This window comes from Salminus brasiliensis, chromosome 25 (genome assembly GCF_030463535.1).
Source record: "Salminus brasiliensis chromosome 25, fSalBra1.hap2, whole genome shotgun sequence".
NCBI classification, from domain to species: domain Eukaryota; kingdom Metazoa; phylum Chordata; class Actinopteri; order Characiformes; family Bryconidae; genus Salminus; species Salminus brasiliensis.
Window position 1 is genome coordinate 220098 of NC_132902.1, and position 24782 is coordinate 244879.

The 24782-nt window shown below is 46.5% G+C and overlaps 2 protein-coding genes across 2 annotated transcripts in view; one reads left to right on the forward strand and one right to left on the reverse strand.

Annotated features, from left to right (window-relative positions):
* Positions 1–2333, reverse strand: part of gtpbp1l (GTP binding protein 1, like) — a 4634-nt gene extending 2301 nt beyond the window's left edge. Inside the window, exons 1-6 of the mRNA XM_072671193.1 lie at positions 2035–2333; positions 1563–1674; positions 1144–1324; positions 561–909; positions 188–311; positions 1–82 (exon numbers count right to left, since the gene is read on the reverse strand). The exon at positions 1–82 is cut by the window's left edge and continues 33 nt beyond it. Coding sequence (XP_072527294.1) covers positions 1–82; positions 188–311; positions 561–909; positions 1144–1324; positions 1563–1674; positions 2035–2223 — 1037 coding nt within the window. The 5' untranslated portion in view covers positions 2224–2333. The remainder of the gene's footprint in view (positions 83–187; positions 312–560; positions 910–1143; positions 1325–1562; positions 1675–2034) is intronic.
* Positions 2334–13288: 10955 nt separating this feature from the next.
* lrp1ba (low density lipoprotein receptor-related protein 1Ba) overlaps positions 13289–24782 on the forward strand; it is a 161464-nt gene continuing 149970 nt past the window's right edge. Inside the window, 1 exon segment of the mRNA XM_072670858.1 lies at positions 13289–13449. Coding sequence (XP_072526959.1) covers positions 13374–13449 — 76 coding nt within the window. The 5' untranslated portion in view covers positions 13289–13373.

The window sequence follows — 24782 nt, forward strand, 5'->3', positions numbered from 1 at the left end:
ACGTCGTCTTTGTTTTGAACCAACACTGGGATCTTTCTGCAGCCTGGAGACTTCAGTAACCTCTGTAAGAGCTTCAGAGTCTCTACACACACACACACACACACACACACACACACACACACACGAAGCTTTAGCAGTTTTAGCACCAATAAGAATATGGCGTGGTACCGTGGGTGTACTGCATTACCCTGTAAGACGTTAGCTGGACACATGTCTATTTTAGTGACCACCACAAAAACGGGGACACTCAGAGCCAGGGCCAAACCCAGGTGTTCCTTCGTCATGCCTATAATACCTGCATTACTGCCCACCTAGAGAGAGAGAGAGAGAGAGAGAGAGAGAGAGAGAGAGAGAGAGAGGGAGAGAGAGAGAGAGAGACAGTCACTCCAACAGAAGCAGGACCAGCCTGTCTATAATCCCCCTGATTTCAGAAGAAACAGTGAACGAGCAGGTGTCCCAATACTTTTGCCCATGTTAGCACACAAACACATAACACATCTGTCAGGGGTGCCCAAACTTTTGCATCAGATTCGTTCTAAATAATCACACCCCTCCCTCACCATCAGCATGCAGAAGTCCGGCAGGTGTCCGGTCATCCCGAACACGGTGGTCTTCAGGTACTTCTCATGTCCGGCCAGGTCGATGAAGGTGACGACCTTGGATGACCTCTGGCAGATGACCGACCAGTCGAGGCCGCCGCCGTGGCTGTCGGGCCGGTTCACCACTGCCCCCTGCTGGTCGAAGCCCAGGATGTCGTTTCCCACGCTGCTGGTGCGGCCGCTCTCCAGCTCGTGCTTGTGCCGGAACAGCTTCTGCCGAGCGAGGCCGCGCCCGTTATCCAGCTCGCCGTGGGTCAGCACGCCCAGCAGGGTGCTCTTACCAGCGTCCACGTTACCCACCACCGCCACTCTGACACACACACACACACACACACAATCATTACATCATTCAACCGTGATTACAGCCCCCCACTATCTACAACTTCCCCAATCACATGATCACCCCCCCCCAGCACACTTAGACAGCTGCTGCACTCAGGAGCCCAAGTCTATTCCTGCAAAGGTGGATGAACTGAGTGTGTGTGTGTGTGTGTGTGTGAGTGTGTGTGTGTGTGTGTGTCTCTCTCTTCTCTTCACGCTCTACCTGACTTCCATGAAGTCGTTCTCGGCGACCCTACGGCGGATGAGGTAATCCCTCACTCGCCCGCCGCTCTCTCTCCTCTCTCTCAGCAGGACCAGATCAGCATCAATCTGCTCACACAGAGACTGCACCGTCGCCACGGACGCAGCCATGTCCTTCTCGTCCAGACCATAATCACCCCCGTCTGTGAGGGAGAGAGAACAAGAGAGACGCTCATTAGACGTTCATTACGACAGGGCACTTAATTACCAACGATAATTACAGACTGTAGCTGCAATTAGACCCGTCCGGCCTTCAGATGATCAGACTTTAGATCGTCTCCAGATTAAAAACCTCACGCTATTTTATTAAATATCTGCTTCTAATAAACATACATATATAGGACATGTTATTATTATTATTGTACTGTGTAAATACCTCACCTGATCCCACTCCCACCACGTACATGGTTTCTCCAGACCCCTCCTCCATCCTGGACCGGAGCTCCTTCAACAAGCAGTCATACTGCCCACCTGTCGGGCTGACCAGAGCCAGCTGAGCAAGCACACACACACAAACACACACACACACACACACACACATTTTATTTTTATATTAAATATATATATATATATTAGTCATTATTTTTAATGGCACACATCCTAAATTAAGATGCTGATAAATGTATAAGCACTTAAACTCCCTGATTGTCCTCGCAGCTGGGCCTAGCAGCTCCCCTGCAGAAGGACTTTTATTCTGTAATGGTCATCACCCGCTTTTAAACACACAGTAAAAGCACAGCTAAAGTTTTAAAGTTGTGTAAAACAGATATTTAGACCATATTCCAGAGCCCTGCGTTACTTTAATCCTGCAGTTTTATATAAAATAATAAATAAATAACTTTTTATTAGCCACCTTGCTACTGAGGCCTGGCTGGTCCTCGGACTCTCCTGAGAGGCTCTCGCCGTCCTGGGCGCTTCCTGCGCGGGGTGACTCGGGTCCACAGCTCGGCTCCGGTGCAAACATAGAGGCAGGGAGCGGAGACTCCAGGGCTGGGGAGGCCGGCGGCTTTACTGCGGGCTCCGCTGCCGCGGGGGTCGCCATCTGAGCCGGTCTTTAGAGGGGGGACAGCATGGAAGCGGTCAGGAACCGAGCCAGTGAAGTTCGGCTCAAAGTGTTAGCATGCCGGCTAACTTAGCCTAGCCTAGCCTAGCCTAGCCTAGCCTAGCCTAGCCTAGCCTGCGCTAGCGGGTAAGTCAGAGGTTTTATTTAAGAGCCTCCGCAGATGAAGTGCGTTTGATTAAATGACGGGAATTAAATAAACAGTTAAATTAACTGAGTTAAAAGTTTGTTTTTGGTCTTTTTTGTTGTTGTTTGTTTGTTTGTTTGTTTGTTTGTTTTTTGCAACGTACCGGATCATTCGCACCTGCCGCGCACCTCTCAGCACGGTCACAGGGGTTTGCGCGGAGACCCGCCCCCTCATGAATATTGATAGATTTTTAAAGCTTTACGTTGATTCACGTGGAAGAGATTTCTTATGAATATTCATTCTGCGTTCCGTAGACACGCCTTCTCATGAATATTCACGTAGCTTGGTGGTTCACGCGGGCACGCGGTGGGAAGGCGCCTATAAGGAGTCGCGCAGGGACGTCCTCATTAATATTCACAGACGAACGCATCGATTGGTTTTCGGCGCCGCGTCTTTAATGAATATTTATTTTTTACGTACACACGCGCCTTCTCATTAATAATATTAAATTGATAAAACATAATTATAATTAGTTTTTAAATAAATTAATTTAATTAATTCTTTTTTATTAATAATGTCCTGTTTAGAAAACTGAAGCGAAGAGATTCGCGTGCAGATTAATGTCGATTTAGTCCAAACATAGACAGAATAATATAAATAAATAAATAAATAAATAAATAAATAAATAAATTGTAACAAAAAAACAAATATTATATTTGATTTAATTTTTATTAAGTTTTAAAGTTTTAATATGTAAAACAGCATATTTTGGTGTAAAAAGGTTGAAATCTTTGGGTCTCTGTTTATTTGATTCGACTAATTTAATAATAATAATAATAATAATAATAATAATAATAAATTTTCCCTTTAAATATGTTCCCAAAAGCATATGATCCATATTTTATGATATAAATGTAAGGAGTAATATTTACGGAGCGCTTCAGTCTACTGTAAGGATTATATAGTGCAACAGCCACGAATGGCCACACGGTGTCAGTGTTGCACTGTCTCCTGACTCTGAACCCTGCCCTGTTTTCAGTCATGCCTGCCCTGTCTGTGTACTGTACTTTATTACGTAATTATACAACATACTGTAATTAAAGGACCTTTGATTACCCCCCCCCCCCCCCCCCCCCCCACACACACACACACACACACCACTCCCAGTGCAGTTATCTGTGCAAGTGTTTCCAGTATTTTGACCTTAATAAATGTCTAAACATCTTTGGACACATGAATAATAATTACAGTAGATTGTTTATGGTTTCTGTTTGTTCTAATGTTATTAGACCTCTGTTCTCAGGTGTTCTATGACTGTGTAAGTGTGTGTGTGTGTGCGTGTGTGTGTGTATGTGTGTGTGTGTGTGTGTGTGTGTGTATGTGTGTGTGTGTGTGTGTGTGTGTGTGAGAAGTTCAGTAGTGGATTGTTCTTTGTTCTCACTGAGTGGATCATCATTTATCAGCCTGACGCTCGCCCCGGGACCCCCGAGACGTCAGTGGAGAGGTGGACAGCGCTGTGATGATCTGACACACACACACACACACACACACACACACTAACACACACACTAACACCCCCATGCACTGAGGCAGGCCAATTAGTGTGTGTGAACTCCTGCGGACCCTTCCAGCAGCTGTCATGTCTGTGGATTAGTCATAAGACGTCCAGCAGAGACAACAGTGGAATGATGGTGTTTGTGTGTGTGTGTGTGTGTGTGTGTAGAGTATCTGAACCTCCACTTGCTGTGAAGAGAATAGAGAGTTTCTACAGACCTAACACTAGTGAGAGCTAGAACAGCCTCCAAACATGGTGGAGGTAGTTTCACACACTGCTACAGCTCACAGTGAGAGCTAGCCAGGTTAAAGCACAGCCTCCAAACATGGTGGAGGTAGTTTCACACACTGCTACAGCTCACAGTGAGAGCTAGCCAGGCTAAAGTACAGCCTCCAAACATGGTGGAGGTAGTTTCACACACTGCTACAGCTCACAGTGAGAGCTAGCCAGGCTAAAGTACAGCCTCCAAACATGGTGGAGGTAGTTTCACACACTGCTACAGCTCACAGTGAGAGCTAGCCAGGCTAAAGCACAGCCTCCAAACATGGTGGAGGTAGTTTCACACACTGCTACAGCTCACAGTGAGAGCTAGCCAGGCTACAGTACAGCCTCCAAACATGGTGGAGGTAGTTTCACACACTGCTACAGCTCAGTGAGAGCTAGCCAGGCTAAAGCACAGCCTCCAAACATGGTGGAGCTAGTTTCACACACTGCTACAGCTCAGTAAGAGCTAGCCAGGCTAAAGCACAGCCTCCAAACATGGTGGAGGTAGTTTCACACACTGCTACAGCTCACAGTGAGAGCTAGCCAGGCTAAAGTACAGCCTCCAAACATGGTGGAGGTAGTTTCACACACTGCTACAGCTCACAGTGAGAGCTAGCCAGGCTAAAGCACAGCCTCCAAACATGGTGGAGGTAGTTTCACACACTGCTACAGCTCACAGTGAGAGCTAGCCAGGTTAAAGCACAGCCTCCAAACATGGTGGAGGTAGTTTCACACACTGCTTTTTCTGCACTGAACATAAACTGATCTCTGATGCAAGGTGTAGTCGGTGCCGGCTGGTCTCTAAGGCTTTAAAGCCGGTTGGTTTGAATCACAGGTGTAACAGAGGAGGAGGAGGAAGAGGAGGAGCTGGACAGCCTCTGAAAGGGTCTGCAGAGGTGTGTGCGGTTGAGGGAAAGCGCTGGACCGTTTGTTTTCCTCCTGCTAACTAATGACCACTCCAGCCTCCATCCACCTGGAGGGCTTTGGCCCTCCACACCGCGATGCCAATGTTGCCAAGCAACTGCATCTACACACTTGGCTCCTGTCCGTGCTTTTGACAGCCGAGCGCCGTCCGAACGGGCCTAAACAGCCTCCATTTCAGGTGGGGGGGCCGCGAGCGCGATGCCCTTTTAAGAGTCTGGCACGAAAATCCCTTTTCTCGCCAAGGTCTTCTGGGCACTGCGGTTTATAGCTCCGGGGCGACGGTGCGCTGTGTGGATGTGTTGGCGTGGTGCCGGGTCCTTTCAGCCGCAAATAACACCGAGTGAGTCAACAACGGCACCCCCGCCGCCGGCTGCAGTCCGGCCTTTATACAGTACCCGCCGCTCTGCTGGTCATGTGAAGCGAGGCTACAGGTGTAGCGCCTGTCCTGCCGCTGTCGCAGAACGTCTGGCAAGTGCCGCCAAAACACCTCCCTCTACAAGACTCCTCATCATGGTACTTGTGGTACCGGTCCAGATGTTGGGAGGTGGATCGAACTTGTGGCTCCAGCGCCTCCCACAGGTAAACACAGGGAGCACACGCACCCGGCCGTCCACATGATGGAGACGAATGAAACAGGAATCGACCGGACCGCCTTCGTCCAGCTGCTCCGAGGCCCAGGCGCTGGACAGAAGGGGTCAGCATGGGCTAAATCTGCTCGGATAAATTAGCGGGGAAAAAAGATGGGCGTGGCCAAGTGTCATGGCCTTTTTACAGCGAGCTCAAGCAGTCTCAGTGATAAGCCCAGCTGTCAGACACGGGAACTCCTGGAGTCCTGGAACTCCTCCAACTCCTTCAACTCCTTCAACTCCTGGACCTACTTTAACTTCTTCACCTCCTTTAACTCCTCGAAGTCCTGGATGCTTGGAACCCCTGGAACTCCTTTAATTCCTGAAGTCCTGGAACTCCTGGACTCTTGGACCTTTGGAACTCCTGGAACCCCTGGAACTTCTTTAACTCCTGAAGTCCTGGAACTCCTTCAACTCATGGAACTACTTCAACTTCTTCACCTCCTTTAACTCTGGGAACTGGGAAGGTACGATTTCCCACTGAACCGCCGCTGGAGGGATGCACGTTTCCAGCACTGGTCAGGGCTGCAGCGAGTTTAGCAGGCTACTGAAGTCTGCCTCTGATGCTCCCACTGCAGAATACAGGTATGCTGAGACTACAGCGCGGGTGGGGAGCTTTCGCCATTTGCCTCGAGCTATTTTGGCTTCCAATTGGACTTTAAGTGTCTGGAAGGGCAAAGAGCTGCAGGAGCTGCAGTCCGGCGACGAGCAGGACCCGAGAAGACTGAGCCAGCGATCGTGGTCATCTACCCGGATCTACTCACCGTTCACCTTGAGTCACCTTGACGTCCCTCCGTACCTACAGGACATACCCCAACCCGCTCCTCCCCTGTTCCTCCAGCGGCCCCTCTGAAATCAACGGTATGAGCCCAGAGTGCACTAGATGTTGGAACATTGCTGTGGGGCGGATTTGATTGCGCTCGTCCTTCAGAAAGTGAGAGCATCAGTGAGGTCAGGTTTTGATGTTGGATGATTAGTTTATGCCCCTTCAGCTCAACCCAAGTCATGGACGGACTGTAGATGCAGGCGTTTTGGTTCTTTATGGGGTTGTCTGTGCTATATAGAACCATCTACAAAGGTTCTTCACCAATGCAAAGAACCCTTTAAGCAGACCAAGGACAATTCAGACATTTAAATGGTCATTTGAACCATTGCCTTCACTGGAGAACTTTCGAAACCCACCTTTTTTCAGGGTTCATTGACTTGACAGTAGAACCCTTTTGCTGCTTTACAGAACCTTTTACGGAAGATCAATTCAACGTAGAACTATCTAGACCTGGTTTCTACCAAAGTGAAGAACCCTTTGACCAGGCAGAGAGCCATTTAGGCCATTTCAATTTTTGTGGTTCTAAAATCATTGCCTGTACACCAAGATTCTGCACAGTATAGAACCATCTACAAATGGTTCTCCACCAATGCCAAGAACCTTATAATCTGACAAGGAATCCTCCAAGCATCTAGGCGGATCTTTGAGTTGTCTGGCATTACCTTTACTAAAGAACCCCAGAGGAACCCTTAATTAAGAGTGTGCATGCTAAGTAAGAAGGGTTCTTTGATTGACTCTTAGCATATTAGAACCGTTGGTGAGGTTCTCTGCAGTTTAGAACCATCTACTAAATGTTTTTTTAAGCTCTTCAACTTCTAACCACACAATAAACTCTTTAGGCATCCAGAACCGTTGCCTTTACTGAAGAACCCTTGAAGAACCCTTTTATAAGAGGGTGTTTTTCGGGAGTCTTACTGTTATTTAGCGCTACAGCTAATTTGCATAATCAAATGATTTATGATAGGTCCAGTATCTCCTCTACTTACAAACTCCTGAGACGGAATTCCGTAACTCTGAGGGGTTAAGGGTGGGGGTGTGCTTCAATCATGTTTGCTCTGGGGATCAAAAACAAAACCCCCCGAGGTGTGAAGAGGTGGGATTTACTGCCTTTTTGTACCAATCAGATTAATTCCTCACAGTCACGCTCCAATCAGTCATCCTCAGCACAGCAGCTGGAGTTCAGACTGTGAGTAAACACAGGCTGGAGGCTAAATATGGCTCGACCTCCCCCAGCGCTCCAGCAGCAGCTTTAGAGGGCAGAGCGGAGGTTCACCTGCAGCTCACAGTGAGAGCTAGCCAGGCTAAAGCAGGGCCTTCAAACATGGTGGAGGTAGTTTCACACACTGCTACAGCTCACAGTGAGAGCTAGCCAGGCTAAAGCAGGGCCTTCAAACATGGTGGAGGTAGTTTCACACACTGCTACAGCTCACAGTGAGACCTAGCCAGGCTAAAGCAGGACCTTCAAACATGGTGGAGGTAGTTTCACACACTGCTACAGCTCACAGTGAGAGCTAGCCAGGCTAAAGCACAGCCTCCAAACATGGTGTAGGTAGTTTCACACACTGCTACAGCTCACAGTGAGAGCTAGCCAGACTAAAGCACAGCCTCCAAACATGGTGGAGGTAGTTTCACACACTGCTACAGCTCACAGTGAGAGCTAGCCAGGCTAAAGCAGGACCTTCAAACATGGTGGAGGTAGTTCTACACACTGCTACAGCTCACAGTGAGAGTTAGCCAGGTTAAAGCACAGCCTCCAAACATGGTGGAGGTAGTTTCACACACTGCTACAGCTCACAGTGAGAGCTAGCCAGGCTCTTCTGAGGAGGCCTTATACTAGATGTTGGTACAGAAATACACAGCTCTTCCACTGCTCCACAGCTCAGTGCTGGGGGGCTTTCTACCCCTCTAGCCCACATTCATTGCATTAGGCATTGTGACCTTAGGTGACCTTGTGCTCACGGCTGCTTCAGGAACCACAGTACTGCAGATCTGCACCCCGAGTAAACAGGGCTCATGGCCCTGAGCTCCCTCCACTGACCCGCTGAAGGCTTCACAGGGAGCGGAGCTGCGGAGTGTTTGGACCTGGGCTCTTTCTCAATTATTTACAGCGCTCCCTCCCGAGCCTGAGATGAGGGAAGGGACCTCCTGACCCGGGGTTCCGCCGCTGGGGTCCAGGTCGAGCATCTGGGGGGTCATTAGAGCGGAAAAAGGAGGAGATCGGAAAAACAACAATAACAGAAAAATGAGAGAGAGAGAGAGACAGAGAGAGAGACCCCCAGAGAAACAGACACACACCTGTCTGTCCTCTTCAGCTGTCCTCCTGTCTGTGTACCTCTCTTCACCTTCTCTCTCTCTCTCTCAGACAGTGGCTGTTTCAGTGCTGGGCTTTGTTACAGTTCCAGAACTCACCCCGGCACCTTGTGGGACCACAGTGGCGTCCAGAGCTGTGGCCAATTAGAGTCCCTCAAATCAGCAAGCTGTGATTGGCTACGCTGAGGAGACTGAGACAAGTGGTGATGTAAGCAGGACTTACCTCCCACCTCAGCACTACCACAAGATTCATACTGGATATTAATGATATTAGAGCTTCATACTGGATATTAATGTCATTAGAGCTTCATACTGGATATTAATGCTATTAGAACTTCATACTGGATATTAATGATATTAGAACTTCATACTGGATATTAATGTCATTAGAGCTTCATACTGGATATTAATGCTATTAGAACTTCATACTGGATATTAATGATATTAGAACTTCATACTGGATATTAATGTTATTAGAGCTTCATACTGGATATTAATGATATTAGAGCTTCATACTGGATATTAATGTCATTAGAGCTTCATACTGGATATTATTGCTATTAGAACTTCATACTGGATATTAATGTTATTAGAAATTCATACTGGATATTAATGTTATTAGAAATTCATACTGGATATTAATGCTATTAGAGCTTCATACTGGATATTAATGTTATTAGAAATTCATACTGGATATTAATGCTATTAGAGCTTCATACTGGATATTAATGTTATTAGAACTTCATACTGGATATTAATGTTATTAGAGATTCATACTGGATATTAATGTTATTAGAGATTCATACTGGATATGAATGATATTAGAACTTCATACTGGATATTAATGATATTAGAGCTTCATACTGGTTATTAATGTTATTAGAGCTTCATACTGGATATTAATGTTATTAGCAATTCATACTGGATATTAATGTTATTAGAGCTTCATACTGGATATGAATGATATTAGAACTTCATACTGGATATTAATGATATTAGAGCTTCATACTGGTTATTAATGTTATTAGAGCTTCATACTGGATATTAATGTTATTAGAGCTTCATACTGGATATTAATGTTATTAGAGCTTCATACTGGATATTAATGATATTAGAACTTCATACTGGATATTAATGTTATTAGAACTTCATACTGGATATTAATGATATTAGAGCTTCATACTGGATATTAATGTTATTAGAACTTCATACTGGATATTAATGATATTAGAGATTCATACTGGATATTAATGTTATTAGAGATTCATACTGGATATTAATGATATTAAGGGAATTCCGAGTCGGATTATCGGAGAGGATGGAGGCAGTTTCTCGCTCTAATTCCTGTTTGCTTATTATGCTGATCTGTAGATGGCAGAAGAGAGCCATTATACAGACATGTCTCTCTCTCTCTCTCTTTGTGGAGTGGGGGGGGGTTGTATTACAGTGAGCTGGTGGAAAGGCCTGTCGTCAGCTCAATGAGGATGGTTGTACATCAGCAGTGTGTGTGCATGTGTGTTTTATGTGTGTGTTGAGGGGGATGCTGGTGCGTGTCTGGTTTCTTGGTGGTTCCTCAGCAGTGCTGAAGCTCCCGGGTCGTTAAAGCTCTGATTAAAGGTTGAAATCTGGAGAGAAAGCTGATTTTAATGCTCAGGCTTTTAAGCTCAGGCGTTCAGAAGCGTCGGCGGTGAACAGTCAATAAACCTCGCTAATTAAAACACATTAAAAATGAAGGTGAATCTGGAAAATAACAACCTAACGTCCATATTTTAGACAGTGTGAGATTCATGTCCCGCAGAGGAGCTCTCCCATTGTCCTCAATTCAAGGGCCGATAGCGCCGGAAAACTGGCTTTCCTCACGGTTCTCCGTTTACAGGAGTTTACAGCAGTGAGTAAAGACAGACACAGCTCACAACGTGCAAATGCACACTCACACACTCCCACAGCTTGTAGAGAAGAAGTACTGCCAATAGAATAGGACTCTCTGGAGCAGATCAACATCATGACCCTATTGGCTCCATGCTGCCTAATAATGCCAGGCGTGGACTAGAGGGGTATAAAGCCCCCCAGCATTGAGGAGCTGTGGAGCAGTGGAGGAGCTGTGTTCTCTGGAATGATGGTGGAGTAGGAGCTCCATCCAGTACTTTTGGATGGGATGATTTGACTAGAGGAGTTCATCATTCAACATCCTGACCTCACTAACTCTAACTAGCTCCTGTGGCTGAATGCAATCAGATCCTCACAGCAATGTTCCTGTTCCAAAATCTAGTAGAAAGCCCTCTTCCCTGGACTGTAGAAGCAGGATCCAGTCTTTTTAATACCCTTGATTTCAGAAGAAACGATGAACGAGTCAGTGTCCCAATACTTTTGTCCACGCAGCGTACCTCCTTTCAGACAATTCCGCGGAGATTCAGCCGCCGCCCTCTTAAGTCATAAGCAGTGTTTCAGCCGGGGCGGCTTGTTGAACGAGGCATGATTGTGACTGTCGGTTTTTATCAAATGTGATTGTGACTGGTTATTGCGATTATGACTGAAGTGATTGTGACTGGTGATTGTGATCAAAGGTGATTGTGATCAAAGGTGATTGTCACTGTGGTAATTCATAGTCATAATCACCTCTGACAACAACCACAATCATCACAATCACACGTGATCATGATGATTGTGGTTGTGATCAGGGGTGATTATGACTGTGGTGATTGTGAGTGGCGAGTTTTGTGAAATGTGATTGTGACTGGTTACTGTGATTCAGGGCGATTATGACTGAAGTGATTGTGACTGGTGATTGTGATGACCGTGGCTGAGGCTGTTGTGTCTGTGGTGATTAATGTGATTGTGATCAAAGGTGATTATGACTGTGGTGATTGTGATCAAAGGTTATGGTAACTGTAATTACTGTGACTGTGATTACTCTGATTGTGATGGCAGTGATTGTGACTCCTGGGATTGGTGATTACGGCGACTGACTGAGGAGATCTGATGTTCTTAGAGGACCCATACCATAACCATCTGAACTACCCTCACTCCTCTGACATAAAAGAGTGTGATAACCCCTTCTCACTCCATACAGTCCTGATACACAATATGGGCAAAAGTATTGGGACACCTGCTCATTCACTGTGTGTGTTGAAATCAGTGGTATTAAAGAGTTTCTACTGTTTCAGCAATGGGTGCAGCTTAAAGTAGCTGAATGTGATCATGCATCAAACCCGAGTGTAAAACGCTCCTCAGGTGTGGAGAGTCTGAACCTCGTCCTCAGTCCAGCAGGGACAGATCAAAAGAGCGCTGAGCGCTGACTGATAAGGTCGGTGATAAATATATCATAAGTATATTGTAAATACTGGGGCTGGATAAATAACAGCTCTCCTGTAAATCCACCTCAACGCCTTCCACTTCCCCCGTCCGTCAGCCCGCCTGATGTTTAGGAGGGGAAGAGGGAGCCAGAGCGCTCCACCTCGTCCTCTCACCCCCGGACAGGTGTGATCTGGACCGCTAGCTCTCACATCACCTCAACCAGCAGCTCTCCACTGCCCACTACCCACTCTCAGAGCTGACTGTGATTACAGCTGGAGTGATTCTAACGGGGAGGCTGAGGTGACTGATGGCAGTGATTGGGATGAGTGTGATCTGTGGTTGATTGTGACTGGTGATTGTGATTGTGCTTGTGACGGGTAGTTGATTGGTGATTGTGATTGGTAGTTGATTGTGACGGGTGATTGTGACTGGTGATTGTGACTGGTGATTGTGACGGGTGATTGTGACTGGTGGTTGTGACGGGTGATTGTGACTGGTGATTGTGACTGGTGATTGTGATTGGTGATTGTGACGGGTGATTGTGACTGGTGATTGTGACTGGTGATTGTGACGGGTGATTGTGACTGGTGATTGTGATTGGTGATTGTGACGGGTGATTGTGACTGGTGATTGTGATTGGTGATTGTGACGGGTGATTGTGACTGGTGATTGTGACGGGTGATTGTGATTGGTGATTGTGACGGGTGATTGTGATTGGTGATTGTGACAGGTGATTGTGATTGGTGGTTGATTGTGATTATGATTGGTGAAAATTCAAATTATGTGAGTGTGTGTGTATGTGTGTGTGTGTGTGTGTGTGTGTGTGAGAGAGAGAGTGTGTATGACTGTAGGGAATAAATTCTTTGTGCTTTGTTGGCAATATGTTGTAAACTAAAGGTTAACACACACACACACACACACACACACTGAGCTCTCTCTCACACGCTTGTTTGCTCATTGTCATACACACACACTGAGCTCTCTCTCTCTCTCTCTCTCTCTCTCTCTCTCTCTCTTTCTCATCCTTCCTGCTCTCCCTCCCACCTTGTTATCCTCTCCCTCAGCTGCGCGCTCGCTCCGATACTCTCTCTCTCTCTCTCTCTCTCACACACACACACACACACACACACACACCTGGCAGCACCGCAGCGAGGCGGAGGATTAGAGCGAGCGGTGGAGCACGAGGCTCCACACACACACTCCGGCATGCTGCTGTCCGGGTTGGCTCTCGCGCTGCTCGCTGTGGCAGGATTACTGCGCGCGGCACACACACCGGAGCCAGGTAGGATCTTGCGCGCGCACACACACACACACATGCAGCATCAGTGACCTGCGCTCTGGTCAGGGGTGGTGATTACGGTGCAGTGGCCACATACAGTAACTGCTCCACTCTGCTGTGTGTATGGCGGCGTGCTGGTGTGTGTGTGTGTGTGTGTGTGTGTGTGTGTGTGTGAGGGGGACTGAAGTTCTCGAAGTGAAGCAGCTAGATTTACAGGGGCTGGATACAGCAGGACGTATATAGTTGTTATTAATATATTATTATTATTATTATTATTATATTTTAAAATAAAATGTATGAACCATATTGTCAGCACTGTAGTGGTGTGTGTGTTATATATATATATATATATATTAGGAGCATGTGCAGTTAAGAGTCACGGTGGTGGTGTCACACACTATGCTACACCAGCAGCCGGTGTACTGGTGTGTACTGGTGTGTGCTGGTGTGTGCTGGTGTGTACTGGTGAGGACTGGTGAGGACTGGTGTGTACGGGTGAGGATTGGTGTGTACTGGTGAGGACTGGTGTGTACTGGTGTGTACGGGTGAGGATTGGTGTGTACTGGTGAGGACTGGTGAGGACTGGTGTGTACTGGTGTGTACGGGTGAGGACTGGTGTGTACTGGTGAGGACTGGTGAGGACTGGTGTGTACTGGTGAGGACTGGTGAGGACTGGTGTGTACGGGTGAGGATTGGTGTGTACTGGTGAGGACTGGTGTGTACTGGTGTGTACGGGTGAGGATTGGTGTGTACTGGTGAGGACTGGTGAGGACTGGTGTGTACGGGTGAGGACTGGTGTGTACTGGTGAGGACTGGTGTGTACTGGTGAGGACTGGTGAGGACTGGTGAGGACTGGAGAGTAAACTCTTGTCTGATCTTGTCTGAGTTGTGGAGCTGAGGTGAAGTAATGCAGACTACAGGACAGACAGACACTGCTGCTGGTGTGTATAAGTGTCTGTTGGTGTGTATAGGTGTGTATAGGTGCGGGTGGTGTGTATAGGTGCGGGCTGATGTGTGTAGGTGCATATAGGCGTGCGTTGTCAGATATAGGTGAGTATAAGTGTGCGCTGGCATGTATAGGTGCAGGTTGGTGTGTATAGGTGCAGGTTGGTGTGTATAGGTGCGGGTTGGTGTGTATAGGTGTGGGTTGGTGTGTAAAGGTGCAGGTTGGTGTGTATAGGTGCGGGTTGGTGTGTATAGGTGCGGGTTGGTGTGTAAAGGTGCGGGTTGGTGTGTATAGGTTAGGGTTGGTGTGTATAGGTGTGTATAGGTGCAGGTTGGTGTGTATAGGTGCGGATGGTGTGTGTATAGGTGCGGGTTGGTGTGTATAGGTGCGGGTTGGTGTGTAAAGGTGCGGGTTGGTGTGTATAGGTTAGGGTTGGTGTGTATAGGTGCGGGTTGGTGTGTATAGGTGCGGATGGTGTGTGTATAGGTGCGGGTTGGTGTGTATAGGTACGGGTGGTGTGGGTATAGGTGTGTATAGGTGCGCTTAGTGTGTATAGGTACGGGTGGTGTGTGTATAGATGCGGATGGCGTGTGTATAGGTGCGGGTAGTGTGTATAGGTGTGGATGGTGTGTGTATAGATGCGGATGGTGTGTCATCGTCTCAGAACATTTTATTACATATTATTATTATTATTATTATTATTATTATTATTTTGAATAATATTTTACACTGACTTGCTTGAAGCTGATCAGAAATCTTGAATCCTGAGTCCAGTGTTCAGTTCTGTAAGAGAGAACCCGAAGATGCTGCAGCAACAATCAATAATAATAATAATAATAATAATAATAATAATAATAATAGTCTGAGAGTGAGCTGCTGATGGGGACGATCTGAACAGCGCAGAGAGAGACTCGAGGCGCTCGGAGAGCTGGAGGGTGAAGAGAGTGAGATGTGAAGATCCCCCTCAGCACCTCCACAACCCTCAGCTCTGTCCCAGACCATCAATCCGTTCGTCCATCTGTCAGCCAGAACATCTGTCAGATGTGGACTGAAATGCTACTGTATTAATAATAATAATAATAATAATAATAAAAATACCACATTGGCTGACATGCCGTTCAGAGTTCGTCACAACGACACGACGGCCTCTGACCCGAAATGATGGTTCACACCTCCTAAACAACACGTTAATATCACGTTAAACCCGAGCCTCGCTGATAAGGCGGTGAAACATCACCCCGCTAGCTCCGAAACCAAGCTAGCGCCACCAACCGGCTACAGCGTCCACCTTCAGGTGTAGCGTCCAGGCATGAGTGTGAAAACCGGTCAGAGATGCTGTTGATGAGGAGAAAATGAAGACAACTGTCCTCATTCCTTCATCAAATCCCAGGTTTTCCAGCTGAGCTTGTTTGTTTATCAGCTGTTTTCCAGAACGCGCCCTGTGGTGAGGAGCTGAGCTAAGCTAGCGCTAGCGCCTATAGCACAGTCTGAGTGATATTAGCCTGGAATTCCAGCCGGAATCAGTCCCTGCAGTCTCTCCAAGAGTTTCCCACCCATCTAAATGATCTAGAGTGATATCTAGAACAGTATACAGTGAAGCTGGGTGATGTTCTAGCTATTAGCAAGCGTGCTAACAGTGTCCCTCAGCACAGAGCAGGCCCAGCGCTGGCTAACTGTTGCTGCTGCTGAGAGGATAATGACCGAAATCTGAGGGAATGTTTCTGAAGTGATATTAATATAAAAGCGGACAGAACCGTGAAAATTAGGGGGAAAGTTTGACGGCACAAAGTAATGACTGTGGGAAAAACACGGACGCCGCGGTTCCGTTCCCCTCGGTTCTGAAGAAATGAAGCCAGAACTGTCTGATATTGGATGTTTATGGTAATACGGCTAAGCTAAATCAGACGGAATGTACAGTAGCTGCTGTACCGAAATCAATAGCATTAACACTACCAGCAGAGGGCACTGATGTGCAGTTTCCCACTCGATAAGTTGTGAGTTATGGCAGTAGTGGTTCATTTCAAATGCTAATTGGTAATCGCACTTAATTAAGCTTTGTTCTCAGGTACACTGGAAAGCATTATTATTATTATTATTATTATTATTATTATTCTGCATTTAAGAGTATTTAAGATTACCCATAATCTGCAGTCTCTGATTTTCTAAGTGCTGCTCAGCACTAATTACTTACAGTCTCTCTCTCTCTCTCTCTCTCTCTCTCTCTCTCTCTCTCTGTCTCTCTCTCTCTCTCTTTTTTTTTTTTTTTTGCTTTGCTTTCATTTGCTTTTCCGAGCCCCTCATTAATTCGGGCTACAATAACTTTGCAGTGTGGTTTTGACCTTTATAACTAATGTAGATTGTTGAATGGGGTCCAGCGCAGTGAGAAAGGCCCGGGCGGCCCTCGTTTACTTAGCTGTTCTGCATTACTGAGAGAGCGCTTTCACGCATTTAATAGCCGCTCTGAATTCGCCCTGTGGGCAGACGGGTCCGAAGTTTGTGTTGTTTGGCAGCGCTCAGGGCTTCGGCGGGCCGTGGATAATCAGAGGCAGAAGGAGGAGGTGTGCTGTGCTTTTGTTCTCCATGTCGACGGCGATGATGGCGTCCCGGCTTTCGAGAGAAAATAAAGGGCATGAGAAGCTCGGCGAGGGATTCAGGAATTTGGAGCAGCAGATTAGAGCGAATGAAGATGATGATGAACGAAGGTCTCCCTGGAAGGGTTTTTTTCTTTGCAGGTCTTTGACCTGACCAGTGGAGATTAGGCTGCTCGTAACACGGTTATAACATGTTATTCAGTTTCCATTATGAATTAATCAGAATCTGCTATAATTTATTCAGTATCCACTATAAATCAATCAGTATCCACTGTGACTTATTCTAAATCTACTATGTAGTTTTCAGTATCTACTATAAAGTATTCAGTATCCACTATGAATGATTCAGTATCCACTATGAATGATTCAGTATCCACTATGAATTATTCAGTATCCACTATGAATTATTCAGTATCCACTATGAATTATTCTAAATCTACTATGAATTATTCAGTATCCACTATAAATTATTCAGTATCTACTATGAATTATTCAGCATCCACTATGAATTATTCTAAATCTACTATGAATTATTCAGTATCCACTATGAATTATTCTAAATCTACTATGAATCATTCTAAATCTACTATGAATTATTCAGTATCCACTATGAATTATTCAGTATCTACTATGAATTATTCAGCATCCACTATGAATTATTCAGTATCTACTATGAATTATTCAGTATCTACTATGAATTATTCAGTATCCACTATGAATTATTCTAAATCTACTATGAATTATTCAGTATCCACTATGAATTATTCTAAATCTACTATGAATTATTCAGTATCCGCTATGAATTATTCTAAATCTACTATGAATTATTCAGCATCTACTATGAATTCTTCAGTATCCGCTATGAATTATTCTAAATCTACTATGAATTATTCAGTATCCGCTATGAATTATTCTAAATCTACTATGAATTATTCAGTATCCGCTATGAATTATTCTAAATCTACTATGAATTATTCAGCATCTACTATGAATTCTTCAGTATCCGCTATGAATTATTCTAAATCTACTATGAATTATTCTAAATCTACTATGAATTATTCAGTATCCACTATGAATTATTCAGTAACTAGTATGAATTACTCAGTAATTTTTTAGGATCTACTACATACAGCCATCATACTGTCCTGAATGAGCAGACACCGACCCGTCTCCTCCAGCAGGTGAGGGAACCTGAGCGTGTTCTGCTGAGCTCCTGTGTTGTGCTGCGTGCTCCCGGCTTACTCGCTCTGCTGGAGCCTGGCAGTGTCCTGGAGCAGCGCTGCAGAGGCGAGTGGGCCGGCACTGTGTTTCATTACGCAGCTCTGCTGTCTGTGTTTGTTCGCGGGCTGAGGAGCGCTGTTTTGGCCGGGCGAGTGTGATCAGCAGACTGATGAAGCGCTCCGGAGCGGCGCGGTAAAATACCGAATTACTCTCGGCGTCTCTCTCAGGGGCTCCTCTGAAGTCGGAGATTTATAGCAACGGGCGCTGATGTGGGGGAGTTTTAACGCTGCACTCCAGAGATAGCCTTCGAGAAAGCTTCAATCTGCTCCTCACGCTGAGGCCTAATCGGTATTTATGCTCTCATGTTCAGCCATAACTCATTACAGGCGAACTGGAGGAGGAGGCCGACCCGACCGCCTGGGAACGGCTGGGAAAGCGGCTTCATGATTTATCAGGTCTGAGGAATCTCCGCACGGCACGTTCACCCAAACTCTCACGGGTGAACCGGTATGAATACTTACATCAGGGGTTAAAGGTGAGGTCACATGACTTCATTCTCCTCACGCTCCATCAGCTGTCAGAGGAACATGCAGCTCCAGGAACTTCTGAACCAATCAGGACAAGTAGGCGGGACCATCGACTTCTGACCGATTAGTACAAAGAGGTGGGACTAGCAAGAAGGCGGGGCTGAAGAGGGAAGGCCTGTCCATATCTGACCAAGTGGGACAAGTAGGCGGGACCATCAACTTCTGACCAATTAATACAAGGAGGCGGGATCACCAACTTCTGACCAGTTGGGGCAAAGAGGTGGGACCAGCAAAAAGGCGGGGCCGAAGAGGGAAGGCCTGTCCATATCTGACCAATCGGGACAATTAGGCGGAACCAACAACTTGTGACCAATCAGGACAATAATGTGGAACCACCAACTTCTGACCAATTGGGACAAGTAGGCGGGACCATCAACTTCTGACCAGCTGGGGCAAAGAGGTGGGACCATCAAGAAGGCTGATCCGAAGACTTCAGACCTAAAGAGGGAAGGCCTGTCCATGTCTGACCAATTGGGACAAGGGGGCGGGACCACCCACTTCTGTCTATTTAGAGCAAAGAGGTGTTACCATCACCATTTAACCAATCAAGACAAGGAGGCTCACCCTATAGTCAACCCAGAAGGAGGAGGTGCTTCCAGCGACATCCAGCCAATTAGAATGAGGAGGTGGGGCCAACCCTCGATCAAACATAAGAGGCAAACTGAAGGGTGGGGCTGTATTTGATTGAGGGTGGGGCTTCAAAGGTACCTGTTAACTGTTAAATGAATTATAAATGCTGTGACATTTCCCCTGGCTCCGCCCCCTCTACTCTGCTCCACCCCCCTGCGCTCAGCTCTGCTCATCGCTGCTCGAAATAGTGCTCCTCCGGGACACATCGCACCGCCTGTCAGAAATGGGGCATTGTCCCAAATTAGTGTGTGTGTGTGTGTGTGTGTGTGAGAGAGAGTGTGTGTTCAAATATGTGTGTGTGTAAATCAATTAGTGTGTGACGTTGTGACCTCAGCTGGGTGTCATAATCGGGAAACACACTGAGCTTCAGACACTTCAGACTGACGGCCAATTTACCCATCAGCCCACTGATAGCAGTGTGAGTGTGTGTGTGTGTGTGTGTGTATGTGTGTGTGCTATTCCACTGGATAAAGTATGTCTCTCTCTCTCTCTCTCTCTCTCTGAGTCATTAGTCCCTGAGGACGTTACTGATTCAGTGGGTTTTAGACACACACACTTGTCATCACTTGATAGACGGACAGTTAGCACACACACACACACACACACACACACACACACACTTTTGAGTGTAATTCCACAGGACAGGAACAAGAGACTTCCCACTACGGCTGCTGGCTGCATGCGCAGTGTGTGTAAGTGTATTTTCAGATACACACACACAGACACACTACATGGACAAAAGTATTGGGACACCTGCTCATTCACTGTCTCTACAGTCCAGGGAAGAAGACTTTCTACTAGAGTTTGGAGATGACGCATTGCTGTAAGGATTTGATTGCATGCAGTGACAAAAGCGGCATTAGTGCTCCATGCTGGGGGGCTTCATACCCCTCTAGCCCATGCCTGGTGTTGCTTAGGTGGATCTGCTCCTGCGGAGAGTCCTATTCTTTTGGCAGTATTTCTCTACAGGGACTAGACAAGCTGTGTGTGTGCATTATTAACCCCTCCCCCCACCATCTTACTTTGAATGACCTCTCTAGGCTCCGCCCACACATGTGTATGTTCTGTAGCTATCCCAATGAGAGACTGTAGCTTCGGTCTGGGCTGAAATGGCAGCCATTGCTATGGAAATGTATGCCCTGGCAACCACCTGGGCTAGCATGGCAACCTCCCAGGAACAGGTTAGCATCTACCTAGGATAATCATAGCAACCTTTATTATAACTTTAGTAACAGCCCAGCAGCCTCCTAACAGCAATTATCTTGGACACCATAGCAACTTCCTATTAATGCCCCAGCAACCACCTGGGATATCGTTGTAACCTCCAAGCAACATCTCAGCAACCACCTGGGATACCCTAGAACTCTCCTTGCGACACCCCAGCAAACTACTTGGGATACCATAGCGACCTTCTAGTGACACCCCAGCACCCACCTGGGACACCATAGCAACCTCCTAGCAACAACTCAGCAACTACCTGGGAAAACATAGCAACCTCCTTGCAATGATCTGGGATACCATATGAACCTTCTAGTGACACCCTAGCAACCACCTAGGAACTCATAGCAACCTCCTAGTAACACCCCATCAATTACCTGGGATACCCTACAAACCTTTTAGTAACACCCCAGCAACCACCTAGGACATCATTGTTACCTCTTAGCAACATCCCAGCAACCACCTTGGATACCATACAAATCTTTTAGTGACATCTGCTGATCAGCAGATGATCTCTAGCTGTACACCAGTGAGGTGGAGCTCCAAGGGAGGTGTTTCTGATAAAGTGGCCAGGGGCGGAAATAGGGGTGAAATAGCCGTGTTCTGTGTTGGAACTGTAAACCAAGGTGTGAACCGGCACGGGTTTGGATGTGCAGCAGCTCCGAGGACGTATGGACTGGAGTTATTGGAGCTATTGATCTCTCGAGGTTTGACCCCTCGAACCCTGCAAAGACCCTCCCATTAATACCAGATGAACACTGAGCGAGGTGATATTGACGAGAGGAATCGATCAGGTGCACTTAAAGATCTGTCCCTTAACATGTTGCATTCTGAAGCAGCTGACCGTACTCGGACCGTCCGTCTTCATGTCACGGTTCCGCTCCTCACAGTGTGTGTGTGTGTGTGTGTGTGTGTGTGTGTGTGTGTGTGTGTGTCTCCACGGCCTCATAAACACATGCAGCGTAACCAATAAACACCACCGCTCGCAGTGTATTAGCAGAAACTCGGGAGAGCGGAACGACCAGAAATAAATACTGGACCTTCTCTGGAGGAGCTCAGTTCCTCACACGTCACATGACAACAAACAGAACACACAGACAAACAAACAAACAAACAGACAAATAAATAAATAAATAAATAAAGCACCGTTTGCATAAACACATGCTTTGTTTTAGTGAATCAGTAAATAAATAAGAGGTGCTGTGTGTGTGTGAGAGAGCCATGTTGGTAAACAGGTACCCCAAACAAACAAAGCCCCTCCCATCAGTGTTCCCTTTGAAGCCTCGTCCCAATCAAACACAGTGCTGATTTGGTGCGGGTGGTCCCGCCTCCTCATCCACGTTTTGCCGTTCCCACGTCTTTGTCTAAGCTTCTGGTAGGCCCGCCTGCTTGTCTAAACCGGTTGGATGCTGGTGGCTCCGCCTCCTTGTCTAGATTAGTTGAGTGATAGTGGCCCCGCCTCCTGGTCCTCACTGGTTGGATGCTGGTGGTCCTGCTTGCTTGTCTGGACTGTTTCGTTCAAACTTGGTTGCAAAGGTCTCGTAAACGGCATGACGGCTATAACTTGACCACCTGGGAAACCATAGCAACTGCCTAGCAACACCTTAGCAACTACCTGGGAAACCATAGCAACAATCTAGTCACACCATAGCAACCACTTAGCAACACCTTAACAACCACCTAGGATGCCATTGCAACTGCCTAGCAACACCTTTGCAACTACCTGGAAAACCATAGCAACACCTTAACAACCATCTAGGATACCATAGCAACTGTCTAGCAACAGCTTAACAATTAACAATCACCAAGCAACCACTCATCTACACCTTATCAACCATCTAGGATACCATAGCAACCACCTCATCACCCCGACACAACTACTTAGGATAGTAGAGCAATCGTCTAGCGACTCCATAGCAACCACTTTGGATACATGCATTAGGCCTCTTTGCTGTCTTTACAATTGCTTCATTAGGCTGTAATGAACACACACACACACACACACACACACACTCACACACACACACACTCCGGCCTTCAGGGCTTCTGTAATCTCTCATTTCATTGGTGGTGTGCTGTTTGTTCTAAAAGCGGTAATCTGTCACGCCACTCTGGGGATAAAAGTGACGGACAGGGTGAGAGCGACGCCCCCTTCAGGCCTAATTAAATAAACATCCGGACTCATAGAAGACATCATCGATCCGCTGCTGCATTTGGCCGGAGATGAGGATAAGGATGAGGATGAGCCTGAGTGTCGCTGCTGTGGGGAATACACTCAGCTGATAAACGCCAGGTCTGGAGCCTCAGAGCTTCAGCTTGTATTAACTAGATTAAAGCGACAGTTTGCTGAAAAAACCTAATGTCCCCCAGATCCCCCAAATTTCTTGGTGTGTGAAGTTTGGCCTCTTTAGTTTTACACTGGAGCTACAAGGCTAATGTAGCTAATGAACAATGGAAGTTAATACCCACCAATTAGCACTGGAGCTATGAGGCTAATGTAGCTAATGAGCAATGGAAGCCTATACCCAGCAATTAGCACTGGAGCTATGAGGCTAATGTAGCTAATGAACAATGGAAGTTAATACCCACCAATTAGCACTGGAGCTATGAGGCTAATGTAGCTAATGAGCAATGGAAGCCTATACCCAGCAATTAGCACTGGAGCTATGAGGCTAATGTAGCTAATGAGCAATGGAAGCCTATACCCAGCAATTAGCACTGGAGCTATGAGGCTAATGTAGCTAATGAGCAATGGAAGCCTATACCCACCAATTAGCACTGGAGCTATGAGGCTAATGTAGCTAATGAGCAATGGAAGTTAATACCCCACCAATTAGCACTGGAGCTATAAGTCTAATGTAGCTAATGAGCAATGGAAGTTTATACCCACCAATTAGCACTGGAGCTATGAGGCTAATGTAGCTAATGAGCAATGGAAGTTTATACACCACCAATTAGCACTGGAGCTACTAGGCTAATGTAGCTTACACTGTTAGCAGGCATGCTAGTACATACAGAGTGAGGAGCTAATTCTCATGTTTCAGAACCTCGGGAAGATTTAGTTACTGGGCTAGTTAGCTGCTAGCAGCTGCTACAGATCGAGCCACACTCCGAGGGGAAAGCCAAGCGTCCCTGTCCCCCCAGTCATAAATAAACAGTATTGTCCTTGAACTCGTCCTGGTGGCTGAGAGAGGAGTGTGGACGTCCAGAGGGAGTCCGGACGGCCTCTCCGGAGCTGCGGGTTCCTGAAAGCTGCTTTTGCGGCTCATGTTGTGCTTTTGAAATTCATGAGCTGAAACTCTGAGTGAAGAATAGTTTAAACAGTCACAGTCTGTAGGATACACTGTAGCCCCGCCTCCTCAGTGTATATCACAATACCTACATTTAGAGTGTTATTAATATTCACCCTAATGAGAGACTGTAGCTCCGCCTCCTCAGTGTATATCACAATACCTACATTTAGAGCGTTATTAATATTCACCCTAATGAGAGACTGTAGCTCCTCCTCCTCAGTGTATATCACAATACCTACATTTAGAGCGTTATTAATATTCACCCTAATAAGAGACTGTAGCTCCGCCTCCTCAGTGTATATCACAATACCTACATTTAGAGCGTTATTAATATTCACCCTAATGAGAGACTGTAGCTCCGCCTCCTCAGTGTATATCACAATACCTACATTTAGAGCGTTATTAATATATATTCACCCTAATGAGAGACTGTAGCTCCGCCTCCTCAGTGTATATCACAATACCTACATTTAGAGCGTTATTAATATATATTCACCCTAATGAGAGACTGTAGCTCCTCCTCCTCAGTGTATATCACAATACCTACATTTAGAGCGTTATTAATATTCACCCTAATAAGAGACTGTAGCTCCTCCTCCTCAGTGTATATCACAATACCTACATTTAGAGCGTTATTAATATTCACCCTAATGAGAGACTGTAGCTCCGCCTCCTCAGTGTATATCACAATACCTACATTTAGAGTGTTATTAATATATATTCACCCTAATGAGAGGCTGTAGCTCCGCCTCCTCAGTGTATATCACAGTATTGTGTGTGTGAGAGGTCAGACTCTGAGGACAGGGTGGGGTTTCTCGCCGCTCTGTCTGGACGTCCGCAGTGCAGCAGT